This window comes from Tyto alba, unplaced genomic scaffold (genome assembly GCF_018691265.1).
Source record: "Tyto alba isolate M040663 unplaced genomic scaffold, T.alba_DEE_v4.0 Super-Scaffold_31, whole genome shotgun sequence".
NCBI classification, from domain to species: Eukaryota; Metazoa; Chordata; class Aves; order Strigiformes; family Tytonidae; genus Tyto; species Tyto alba.
The window spans coordinates 2,255,856-2,267,142 of NW_024881306.1; the positions used below are offsets into that span (position 1 = coordinate 2,255,856).

Consider the following 11,287-nt stretch of genomic DNA (forward strand, 5'->3'; position numbering starts at 1 on the left):
TTGCCGCTTGCTTTCAGCTTTATACTTATCACTTTAACCAGTTTCTTGAGCTACTTCGTATTTACACTTATTAAAAGGATCAAGTGTGCTCAGGTGGTATAATTAAAATCCTTTAGTTGTTTCACACGTGTTGTAAAAAAGCGATCTTTCTAGTGAAATGACCAAGTGTTAAACACTAACAACATGAGTATGTCATTACTAGAAAGCCTCCTTCAGTGTTGAAGGAAAAGAATCTTCCCTACAAGCTTATTTTTTAAACAGATTCAACTGATTTAGAAGGGAGATAATCTTGAGTCAGAAGTCACCTAAGAACTGCATTTTAAGGAAGTCTTGCAAATCTTCATGTATGTTTTTGTAGTACTTAATAATTCTGAATTTTCCTGAGTAAAACTGAGTGAAGTCAGGTAGAATTTGTCATTCCACAGCTTGTTCTTAGATGTAAAGCACTGTATTATCTTTGATTTTTAACCGACAAACCTATGTGTGTGGTTATACATAAAGCTGATTTCTAAACCATGAAGGTAATTCTAGAGTATGTTTTATTTTTGTTGTATTTCCTATGTTGAAAGTAAGTTTTTTAGGTCTTGTATGAAACAAGAAGGAAATATCAGGTAATATTCTCAAACCTGAGTTAAAAATCCTGCATCACCTTTTTAAGGTAGGCTGTTGTGAGAATTCAGTTTTCTACAAATGACTCAGTCTTGCTACTGCAAACATAGCAAATTTCTGAGAAGGGAACATGCGTAAAAAGTGCCTAATCTTTTTAGGAATTTATAGTTTATAGGAAGGTGCTGAAAATGAGTTTGGCAGGGGACATGGAGAAGCTTTTAAGTCTTCTACAAAGCTGTGTGTAAGCTTGGCATTCGGTGGGTTTTCTGTTCTCCTAAATGTCAGCAGTTAGTTACTGCTCATCAGCTAAGTCTTCAGAAAACAAATGGTTACCTTAATCCACCTTTGTAATTTAAGAAAACGTTAGTGGGGGGGGCTGAGGTGGGGAGTTAGGGTTTTCTTTTTACTCTGTTAGACACATGTGGTGTGGGGTTTTGGGTTGTCTTTTTTAATCTTGCAATATGCTAGGAGATGCAGTGGTTTTGAATAGGCTATGGAAATAAAAATTCAGAAGTTGGAAAGTGTCATAAATGAAGTGGGGAAAAAATGTCAAAGATGACAGGATAAACAAATTAGAAGCACAGATAAGAATAAAACCAGCAACAAGTGAGCTCACCCAACTGCAAGCCAGAGTGAATGAGACAGAAGTGCCTCAAAACCACCTGAACAGAGAATCAGAGTCTTCAGGTATGAGCAAAACACTCTTCTCATTCTCCTCTCATCTCAGAGGGAGCGAGTGAGCATGCTTGAGAACTGTTGTAGATGAAACATAGCTCTCTAGCATCTCTTTATTGTTCTGTATGGCATTCTTAATTAAAACACTCTACTTGCCTGTTTGGCCTGTGGTTTCAAATTCTACCAATGCAGCCTTCAGAGACAAAATTTAGAACCCTTGTTATATTAGAAGCTAAATTTTTCATTGTACATGATGCATTTCTGAAACCTTGTAAGAAAATCTGGAACTTGGAAACTGAAGCATGAGCTGTTTTTTCTATGTAATATATTACCATACTGGTTCAAAATGCCCAGACTTATATATGCAAACAAGTCAGCAAAAGTTGCTAAAATATGATTGCATGTAATACACCAGAATTAGGATACCAACTAATACTGTGGCGCTAGTTGATAACATGGGTGTTCTTACTCCAGAATAACTTCCTGCTCCCAGTCCTGTACCTGCAAAATCTAGCAGGTATTAGTAAAGATACAAAGTAAGCAACCTTTAGATTCACTGCTAAGTAACAAGCCTTTCTTCACACTAAATCTTTTATTTTCAGGCAAAATTAGATAAAGGTGCTGAGTTGTACAAAGAAGAAATTGATCATCTCAAAACACAATTGGTAAAATGTGATATGGAAAGAATGAAGCAATCCAACTCTCTTGAAATTAAGTAAGTTCAAACTTTACCTTGTTACAATTCTCAATGACTTTGGTTTGAGGCCTATTGTCTGGGCCTTTTTTTTTTGTTTCAATCGGTCCTTTGACTTATGAGTGAAGATCACGACCCTTTTGGAAGAGCCCAATATGTTCGCTCTATCCGCTTGATACGATACCATTGTTGTGGTTTAGGCCTGGTTGGCAGCCAACCACAATGCAGCAGCTCTCTCTCCCTTCCCCTCCGGCAATGAGAAGGGACAGAGAGCCAGGCTTGGGGTTCAAGATAGGACTGGGATGGGGGAAAATCCCCCTTTTATGATCATGAGCAAAAGGCAGACTCGTTAGGGGAAGAAAAAAGAACATACATTTATTATAGACACTCACAACACATAACAGAGTAGGACAGTGAGAGCATTGCCACATCTTGAGAACACCTTCCCCCCACCCCTCCCTTCTTCCCGGGCTCAGCTCTGCTCCCAATCTCTACCTCCTCCCCCAGTGGCGCAGGGGCAGGGAATGGGGGGTGCAGTCAGCTGCCACTTCCTTCATCTTCGGTGAGGGGAGTGTCCGAAACTTGTTCCTCCTGCTCCATCGTGGTCCCCCTCTCACAGGAGACAGTCCTCCACAAACTTTCTCCGACATGAGTTCCTCCCATGGGCCGCAGCGTTCCCCACACTACTCCGTCATGGGTCACTAACTTCTCCGACTGGATTCCCTCCCACGGCTGCAGCCCTTCCCGAGCTGCTCCGGCGTGGGACTCCCCCGCATGCTGCAATCCTCCCAGCACTGAATTACAGCAGTGGGGCTACCTTTTCCCATGAGACCCTGGCCTTCTTCGGGCACAGAGCCTTGATCAGGCAAGCAGGAGCAACAGGCCATAAATCAATGTCTGCTCCACCGTAGATCTCCATGGGTGGCAGGGGGGGCCGCCCTGCCGTCTCCCCACAGGATACAGGGGGGTCTCTGCTCCGGCACACCTCCCCCCTCCTTTCTTCCTCCGTTCCTCCACTGACCTTGGTGTTCATGCAGCTGCAGCAACTCCTCCTCACAAGTCCCACTGCCCGTCACCACGTCCCTTCTTAAATACGTTATCGCAGAGGCGCAGCCGATTGGCTCAATTTCCCAAACAGAAGCTGACGTGGAGCTGGGGGAGCTTCGAGAAGCTTCTCACAGGGGGCCTCCCCGATAGCCCCCTCCCCTGCCACCAAAAACTCCACCACTCACTCAACCCAGGACAAAGGGTAAATGGAGATCTACTCCACGGGGACCTCCCTCGCTGTCCCTCGTGCCCCGATACAAAGTTCGACCCAGAACCCGTGAGTTCCTGAGCTTGCTGCCGTTACGACCCAGACAAGTGTGCTACTGACCTCTATTTATTGCTACTACCACTATTCTGAAATAAACGGTCGATCCCTGGCGCTGTGGGTCGGGAGTCTGTCAGGAGGGCTGGGGCAATGGGCTCGGGGGACGGGGGGGTGGTTTCAATTCTTCCGGGGGCTGGAGGGTGCTGGCTGGTCCCACAACAGCTGGCCGCTGTGTCGACGGACGTGGAGGCCGGGGTGGAGGTGGGCGGGCCAGGCATCTGTCCGGGCTGGCGAGGGCCGGTCCCCTGGAGCGCTGTGCAGGCCGGCCAGTTCTCCAGGCAGAGGTGACGGCCGCTGGTGTCGGGTCCAGCTCTCAGGGGTGCCGGGGTGGGCCGTCCGGACGGCTGTCCGGGCGCGAGGGATGGCTGCTGGGGTTGGGCTAGGCTCCTGAAGCTGCGGAGGGGCGCCTGTGGAGAGAGGAGACTGCTGAGGCCCCGCGGCGGCTGCGGTGCCGGGTGGGTGCCAGGGTGCGGGGCAGCGTGGGCACCCCACGGGTCGTGGGCACCCGGCTGCACGTGGGAGCTGTGGGCACAGAGAGCTCTGTGCAGAAAACAGGGTGCCCTGCACCCCTCGGCTGGGGCTCTGCTCGCCTCCCCACGGCTCATCTCCTCTCGGCCCTGAGCAGCCTGACCTGCCTGCTCTGCACGTGCCGCCAAGGGCACTTGACCCCGGCAGAGCGAGGGGCCCAGAGCTGGGCACGGCACTGCAGGGCCAGGAGAGCCTCCTGTTCTCCTTTCTCGGCGTGCCTGCCAGAGACCAGCACTCGGCTCCCGTGCCCGTCCCTGCCCAGACAAGGGGACAGCCTTGTCTGTCGGAGCGTTTGGCCGGTAACTATCTCGGCACGCCAGAATACCTGGCCTCTAGATGCTTCGTGGCTAATAGCAGCCATCTGACACACAAGTTTGGCAACACTCACTGTTTTCGCTTCCTCCACAGGTGGAACACACAACAAAACACCATCCCAAGCAGCATGGAGCCCAGGACTGCCATGGCACCCTCCACGCAGTACTCCATGAAGTTTCCATGACCCGCAGCATTTGCATTTGTCTTGCCACCCACACCTGGAGGAACAATGCTCTACGTTAGCGTGTCCCGCACGCTACTGGTGATCTCACAGGAGGTCTGACGTTGCCAGGAAACGTTCCTTCGCACTTGCTTGGCCTCCCTGAACCGGTGAACGTCCTGGGGCTGCACCGTTTCCTTGGTTTCGGTAGAAGCCAAGGAAACTCCCAAGGCCGTTGCAAATCAACGCGCTCTGGAGCCTCTCTTTCTGCTCTCAGCTTTGCTTGCACTCTGGGGTGGCCGTAACCCAGTTTTCGCAGTGTCCCCGGTCTGCTCCCCCTTCTCGGTCACCTTCCGCATTTGTGCACAATTTCTGCTGCGCTCGCCCACCTCCACTCTCCGAGGCTCGCTGCTAGTGCTGCTGCATGGAGGCTCTCCCTGGCCCTCTGGGACAACTTGTCCCACTGAACTGAACTCATGAGGCCAAATGGAGAGCACGTCGGGGAGCACAGCTCCCGTTGGACCGATCGACCCTTTGAGTGAGATGGACAAAAGCCATCCCTGCCTCAGGGAGTGCCACCCCCAGCTCTCCCTCCCCAGCTCCGCACCCACACCCTGAGGGGACAGAGTCAGGCCCTCTCGGGAGACACCTGAACCTCGCCCTCTCTCTTCGCCTTCCCTCCAGCATGGGCCCTGCTTGCACACCGCCGCTTTTGGGGACGCGTCTCCCACTTATGGCCCCCTGCCAGACGGCTCAGTACCTGGACTGCTTCGAAAAACTTCATATGTCCCTGCGCGGTGGGCGTTCCCGGGCTTGGACAGAACTGCATAGAAACCAGAGAAAGGGAAAGCCTCAGAGAATTGGGGACGCGTCTCCCACTTATGGCCCCCTGCCAGATGGCTCAGTACCTGGACTGCTTCGAAAAAATCCATATATCCTGGCGCGGTGGGCGTTCCCGGGCTTGGACAGAACTGCATAGAAACCAGAGAAAGGGAAAGCCTCAGAGAAAGGCAAAACCTCAGAGAAAGGGAAATGGCTCAGGCGCAGAGGTTGCAGGAGGATGGTGGAGGTTTCCCCAAAGCCTGTGCCCGACATGTCAGTGCATCCCTTTGGACCTCAGGTCACAGGAGGGATCCCCCGCTGCCGTGCCTGGGGCCTCTAGGGACCCAGGGCAAGCTCTGGCCTGCAGCTATTGCAGGGGGGTACGTTCCATTAAGAGTCGCATTTCCCATCATCTGCTGAGCGTGGCTCAGATGGTCTTGTTCCCCAAATGACTAAGTTCTGAAAGTCCTGTCAACGGGGTGTGGTGGGAGGTGAGCATCTCTCTGCATCCACGGAGGGTTACGAGGGAGCATCTCCCCGCGCGCTGACGGCAAGCGCCTCCACAGCCCAGAGGTGACCGGCATCCTCAGAGAGCCGGTCCTGGCTGCTGCTTTTGAAGCACTCGCTCTGTACCACCAACTCTTTTGGGTTGTGCTGCCGACAGGACGCGCGGTAGAGGGCACTGGGGGAAGAGCCTGAAGACACGGAGTGATTTTGATGCGTGGTGCTGGAGGATCAAAGGACGGCAATTACCTGGGAGGCCTGTTGACTGAATTGCCCCCGTTTTTGCATCAGACACTCTCACTGCCTGACTGCGTCCTCCCTGAAACGCCTCGTTCTCCACAGTCTCTTGGTCCGTCTCTTTAGAAAGAAAGAAGGACAATTGAATTAGAAGTAACCGTTCCTCATCAGGAACACAGTATCTCCAGGAGGCCATACTTCTCAACATCCCTTCATGACGCTTAGAAACAAAGCCGGGACATTTGGGGGTGTACCTAGTGCCTAGTCCCAATGACATGTCATTCATGGAGGACAATTTAAGCACTAGACCCTTTCCACTTTAACCAGCAGACAGAAAATCCTGACCTGCTGGGAGACTAGGAGGTTGCACGTGAGCTTGTTCGCATTCCACTTAGTGCATTTTTGGCAAACGGCAAGATGATGGTAAATGACAGAATCTGTCAGAGGGGACAGGAAGATGCTGTAGCCAGTTCAGCTGGGGAAAGAGCCCTTCTGAGAGCACTTCCCATCGTGTCAACTCCATCCCACGGTCAGGGTAACAGACACGCATGGTGGACTGAAGCGCCAGCTCTTGCAACCATACTCTGGGCATTTTCACAAGTGGCACTGACGAGCCCGCAGTGCCCCGAAACAAGAGGACAACCACAACCGACCGATCCAAAGCACGACTAGACGCAGGCGCAGCTAAACCAACCGAGACTGAATTCACAGCCCTTCATTTGAGCTGCCTTCAAGTTTGGCGTCTGGCCTCAAGCTGGGTGTCCAGCTTGTACCTTTCCCTGGCACCGAGGTGTCACCGACCGTCCTCAGGCATCAAGAACGACGAGGCTGGACCGGGTTGTGAAGGTGGGGCTTCTCCGACCCTGGCCAGGGCACGCCTGCAGCCCTGGCAGTGTCCGCTGCTCTCAGCTACCCCAAGCTGCCTGCGCATCCTCTCCGCAGCCCAAGGGCACTCTCCCCTCGGGTGGGCGACCGGCGGGTGCTGGCCCTCTCATGACTTGTCAGGAACCAGCTCCTTGGCAAGTCTGTCACACATTCCAGGCGTGAGGAGCACCAGTTCCTGCCAGCTGGGTACCAAGGTCTGCCCAGAACAGCTCTGACCCCGGTAAGGCTCTAACCGGGGCAGCAGCTGGTCCTGGCACTCGGTTTGAACCGCGACTGGCAGCAGAGAGTCGGGCATCTCTGCAGCTCGCCAGCGCCTGCAAGGCGTGAAACTGAGTGTGGCCGCAGTGAGGCTCTGAGCGACCCCCTCCTCCTGCTGTGCAGGCTACGGCTTGTCCATCCACGCCCCCAACACCTCCGCTTCCCACGGCTTCTGGTGAAGAGCAATCATCTCTACCCACCATGTGCTGCTTTGTCCAGTTCCTTCAGGACTCCCTCTAGGACTTCTGATGACCGCGGGGAAGATTTTTCCATTTCCGCTCTGTACTTGGCTCTCGGAGGACCTGAACGGAAATCACAAAGTTAAATTTCTGGCAAATAGACTACTGGGAATGAGTGCTTAGTCTGTGGTCAGTCGAGACTGACCACTCACCCCTGCGATGCCAGGTGAGCTCCAGCGCAAGATCCAGCCGAGAAGCGGGAAGAGCCCTCCCTGCACCCACATCTGCAACCAAACACCCACGAGAAGTTTCCGTCACGCGCTGGGATACAATACACTGACACAGCTGAATAGCAGAACATAGAAGGGCATCACGTAACGACCTGGCACACACAGTGCAGGTCGTCTGCATTCTCACACCCGCAAGAGATGCCTCGCCACATTTGGCCTTTGAGCTGGCAGCTCCCAAGGGAAGCAAGAAGCCGGGACGTACCCACGCGATCTCCCTGAGCGTCAGCCCTGGAAGCCGGCTGGGAAGCTGGGTAGCCATCGCCTCCAGCCACGTCTGTAAACAAAGAGAACCGAGAGGCTCCCATGAACTGTATTTCACTATACAAAACAATACAGGGGCGTGAAGGCAGTTCAAACAGGGGATTGCTCCATGGCACTCGTCCCCCCCCTCCCCTCAGGAGCACTGTGCAGACAGGTACTGGGGCCTGGGCCACGCTGATCCAGAAGGAAAGCGTGCACGGAGGTATCGCTCCGGAGAAAGGACTCCCTGCCGCTCACACCAGCTCCAAGAAACTCAGCCCAGCAAGCCCGCTGGCTTTGCAGCAGGCGCTGGAAGCAGCGCAGGGTTGGAGAGGCTGGCCCAGACAGCTTCCCAAGGCAGAGTGCCCTGGGGCACATCAGCGAGCCCAACACATTCGCCCCCTGCTCTTCCGCACGGCGGAGCGTCGGCCAAGAAACTGTTCAGTTCAGTGTTGTCCTGGGCACAGAAAATGAAAACCTAGCTGCTCCCTCATTCCAGTGACGTACCTGTGGGATCGCCCTGAGGCTCCCAGAGAAGATCCGGCGGAGAATTCGGGTGGCCACTGGCTACGGGCACAGCTGTAATCAAGCATGTTCCCATTAGATGTGGGGATCTGCTTCTTTCTGGGTGACCTGCACTGACTGGAAGGGGCTCAGGTAACGACAGGGGAGCCAGCTGTGGGTGGAGGTTTATTGCCGAAGCTGCCGAGGGGCCTGGGTGACCTGTTTGCTGCACCTGGAGGCTTTCAACAGACTGTTCTTTCCAGGCCACGTGCAACAACACCCCTCAAGGCCCAGCGGATGGACAAAGCTACGTAGGGCCCCTCGGGGATTTTTCTCACGGGGAGGTCTCTTCTGTGCACAAAAGCAGCCCACGTGAAAGCAGCGGAGGAAAACAGCGATCACTCATTCACACGTCTCGTGGAGAAGAGAGCCCTGGCCAGGCAGAGGCTGCTGCAGCAGCGCTGCCCTGTCCGGTCGCCATCTGCTCCCCGGGCTGTGGGCTGGGGACGTGTGTCCCACGGGGACCCGGGTTCGCCCAAGGAGAGGGAGCACTGCAGGGCTGGGGCAGGAACGCTCCTCTTTTCTTTCCTGAGCGGCCAGATCTCGCTCAAGGCCGGCCGGCCCCGAGGCTGAAAGCCGGGATGCCGCCGGGGAGCGGCAGAGCCACCAACCTGGGCCCATCTGGCAGCGAGCAGCCCGGGGAAGAAGTGCTCCCCGGGCTCTTGCCTGGCTCCTGCAGTGCTGCTCCGGCCCTGGCACACAGCCCGGGGGAAGGCTGCCCCGGGGCAGGGCGGCACAGGGCTGGCTCGAGGGACGGTTGCTCCCCGCCGCCCCCGGCCCCACCGTTCGTTCCCCTGGAAAACGCCCCCACAGCGGCCGCAGCCCCCTGCGCCTCCCCGCAGGACATCTGCCTCCCACTGCCCGTGGAGCTGGGCACGGCTCCCCCGGCCCGGCCCGGCCCCGCTGTCACCCCGAGGGGCAGTGGGTGCCGGGCCGCGCTGCCAGGGCTGGGTGCTGGCCCTCACCTGCCCGCACGCCTAATCCCCGCGCTCGCCACCGCGCACCGCTGACACGCCGGGCTTGCAGGGCCACCAGGACGAGGAGGAGGAGGCGGGTGGGGGCCATGGCCCCCTGCGCCTGCCCCGCGCCGCTGCCGCTGCCGGCACTGCTGAAGCGGTGCCCGCGGCACAGCCCTCCAGCGCCGGGCGGGGCCCGGCAGGGCTCTGTGACGTCAGAGCCCGGCCTCCGCGCGTCACCGGGCCCCTGGGGCACCGCCCCTGCCCCGAGCACCGCCCCCGGCCCGCCCCGGCCCCCCCCGGCCCCTCGGGAGCGGGGGGCGCCTGTGCCAGCCCATTGCTGCCCCCGCGGCGGGGCCCTGGCAGGCGGGGGACGCTCACCTCATGGCCCTGCCCCGGGGGGGAAGGGTCAGCTTGGAGACCCCCGGAGAAAGATTCCGCCGGGGGCGAGAAAGACGTTCTCTGGGTCTGGGAAAGGCAAAGGCATCCCTCACCGGCAGAGCGAGGAGATGGCCTGCTTGGAGCACGGGCACCCTGCACACCTCGGAGGGGCTACGTTGCCAACTTGGCCAGCAAACTCAAGCTCCGCGGCTCCTTCGCGGAACTCGCCTCCTTCTAATGCTAAAAATCCCGCCGGCAGGTCAGAGAGAGCCTTGTCCGGGGGAAGAGCCTTCCCCTGGCTGGGGCGTGCCACCACACGCGTTGTGGCAGCAGTGGCAGAATTGCACGGGAACTACTGTGAAGAATGTAACATAAAGCATTTTGCTTCAGCCATGTCAGAAACAAGCTCATGTATATTAAAAAAAAAAAAAAAAAAGTTTTATTGGGGACAAAGTCAGTGGAGCAAAGAACACAGCGCTGGGCGCAGTGGCGCAGTCTGCCCCAGCTGGGGCTTCTTTCTGTAGAGTCTCCAGGAGATTTCACTGGTTGAGCGAAAACGGCGGGTTTTCTCCTCTTGACACCTGCCCAGCTCCTTTTTCTTGGTTTCTCCGAGGCTGTCTCTCTCAGTACTTTTCCACTGCCCTCTCGGGTGGTTAGTGTGTGTGTGTGGGGGGTGAAGTCCAGGTCTCTCTCCATCAGGAGTTCTTTGCTTAACCCTTTTCTGCTGGCTGCCATTCCTCCCCAGCCCCCCCATCCAGATTCCCCTTTACATGACACCTAACCACAGACCCCACCCCCCCATCCTCTTGCTTGCCCAACTCCCCACAATGCCCAACCATATGCCTAACTTGTGATCACAAAAGGCTTGCTTAACTGTTATAATTTTAACAATACTGCTTTAATAACAGTAACTCAATAAAAGGAATTGTTTAATCACTTTTAGCGAAAGCAAAATTCTTCTGTTACTTCTCCCAAACCACCCCTTTTCTTTTTAATACCATATTTTGCCTGAGCTTACTAACACTTGTCTCATTCTTTTCTGAATATCCTATCTTTGTGGGCACCAGCTGATGCAGCCATTTCAGGGTTTACCGGCATAGCTGCTATTTGCATCCCCTCAATAACATGAGATACTAGCCATATAAAGCAGGGTATTAAACATGGTAAAAACAAGCAGCCTGTGATAGCACAAAGGACGTAAAATACAACCTTTTCCCACACTCTGATGTTGGACATAACAATAAATCACTTGTTGCACGGATTTGCCGCTATTAGAGCGAACTAGATCAGGATGATGAGCGGAGGTCCAGTATAACATAGAGTCCCACCTCTCATGCCCATGGGCATGCAGCCCACAGCTGAGATAAAGGTCTTCTTGGTGACGAGCACAGAGGTTAACCCGGTCTTGCCCTCTACTGTTTTCAAATGTAACAAATCCGTGTTTTAACAGTCAGTCAATTCAAGTGCAGCTCCTTTGTAGCCACTTCCTTTGTTTCTAAGCAAATGTTTTTCGGCACTTTCTGTCAGTGTCCTTCCACCGACTCTCAGGGACATCCCAAATTTCGGGGACTAACCTCCTTTTCCCACAAATCAAGGTTACAGTTCGTGCCCCTTCCCT

At 54.8% G+C, this 11,287-nt stretch overlaps 1 protein-coding gene and 1 pseudogene across 1 annotated transcript; one reads left to right on the plus strand and one right to left on the minus strand.

Moving 5' to 3' along the window:
- Window positions 1–49, plus strand: part of LOC122154109 — an 88,894-nt pseudogene extending 88,845 nt beyond the window's left edge.
- Window positions 50–4,262: 4,213 nt separating this feature from the next.
- On the minus strand, window positions 4,263–9,575 carry LOC122154110. The gene is made up of 9 exons (XM_042800348.1): window positions 9,298–9,575; window positions 8,276–8,347; window positions 7,731–7,802; window positions 7,451–7,522; window positions 7,260–7,361; window positions 5,929–6,036; window positions 5,262–5,324; window positions 5,114–5,176; window positions 4,263–4,411 (listed from the first exon to the last, which is right to left on the minus strand). The coding sequence occupies exons 1-9, from the start codon at window positions 9,395–9,397 to the stop codon at window positions 4,263–4,265; spliced, it is 801 nt and encodes a 266-aa protein (XP_042656282.1). The 5' UTR covers window positions 9,398–9,575.
- Window positions 9,576–11,287: the final 1,712 nt, after the last annotated feature.

Coding starts and splice junctions, on each gene's coding strand:
- LOC122154110 (XM_042800348.1), bottom strand. CDS start 9,397: ATGGCCCCCACCCGCCTCCTCCTCCTCGTCCTGGTGGCCCTGCAAGCC. Junction 7,362..7,450: donor GCTCACCTGGCATCGCAGGG/GTGAGTGGTCAG, acceptor ATTTCCGTTCAG/GTCCTCCGAGAGCCAAGTAC. Junction 6,037..7,259: donor ACTGGACAAAGCAGCACATG/GTGGGTAGAGAT, acceptor TTCTTTCTAAAG/AGACGGACCAAGAGACTGTG.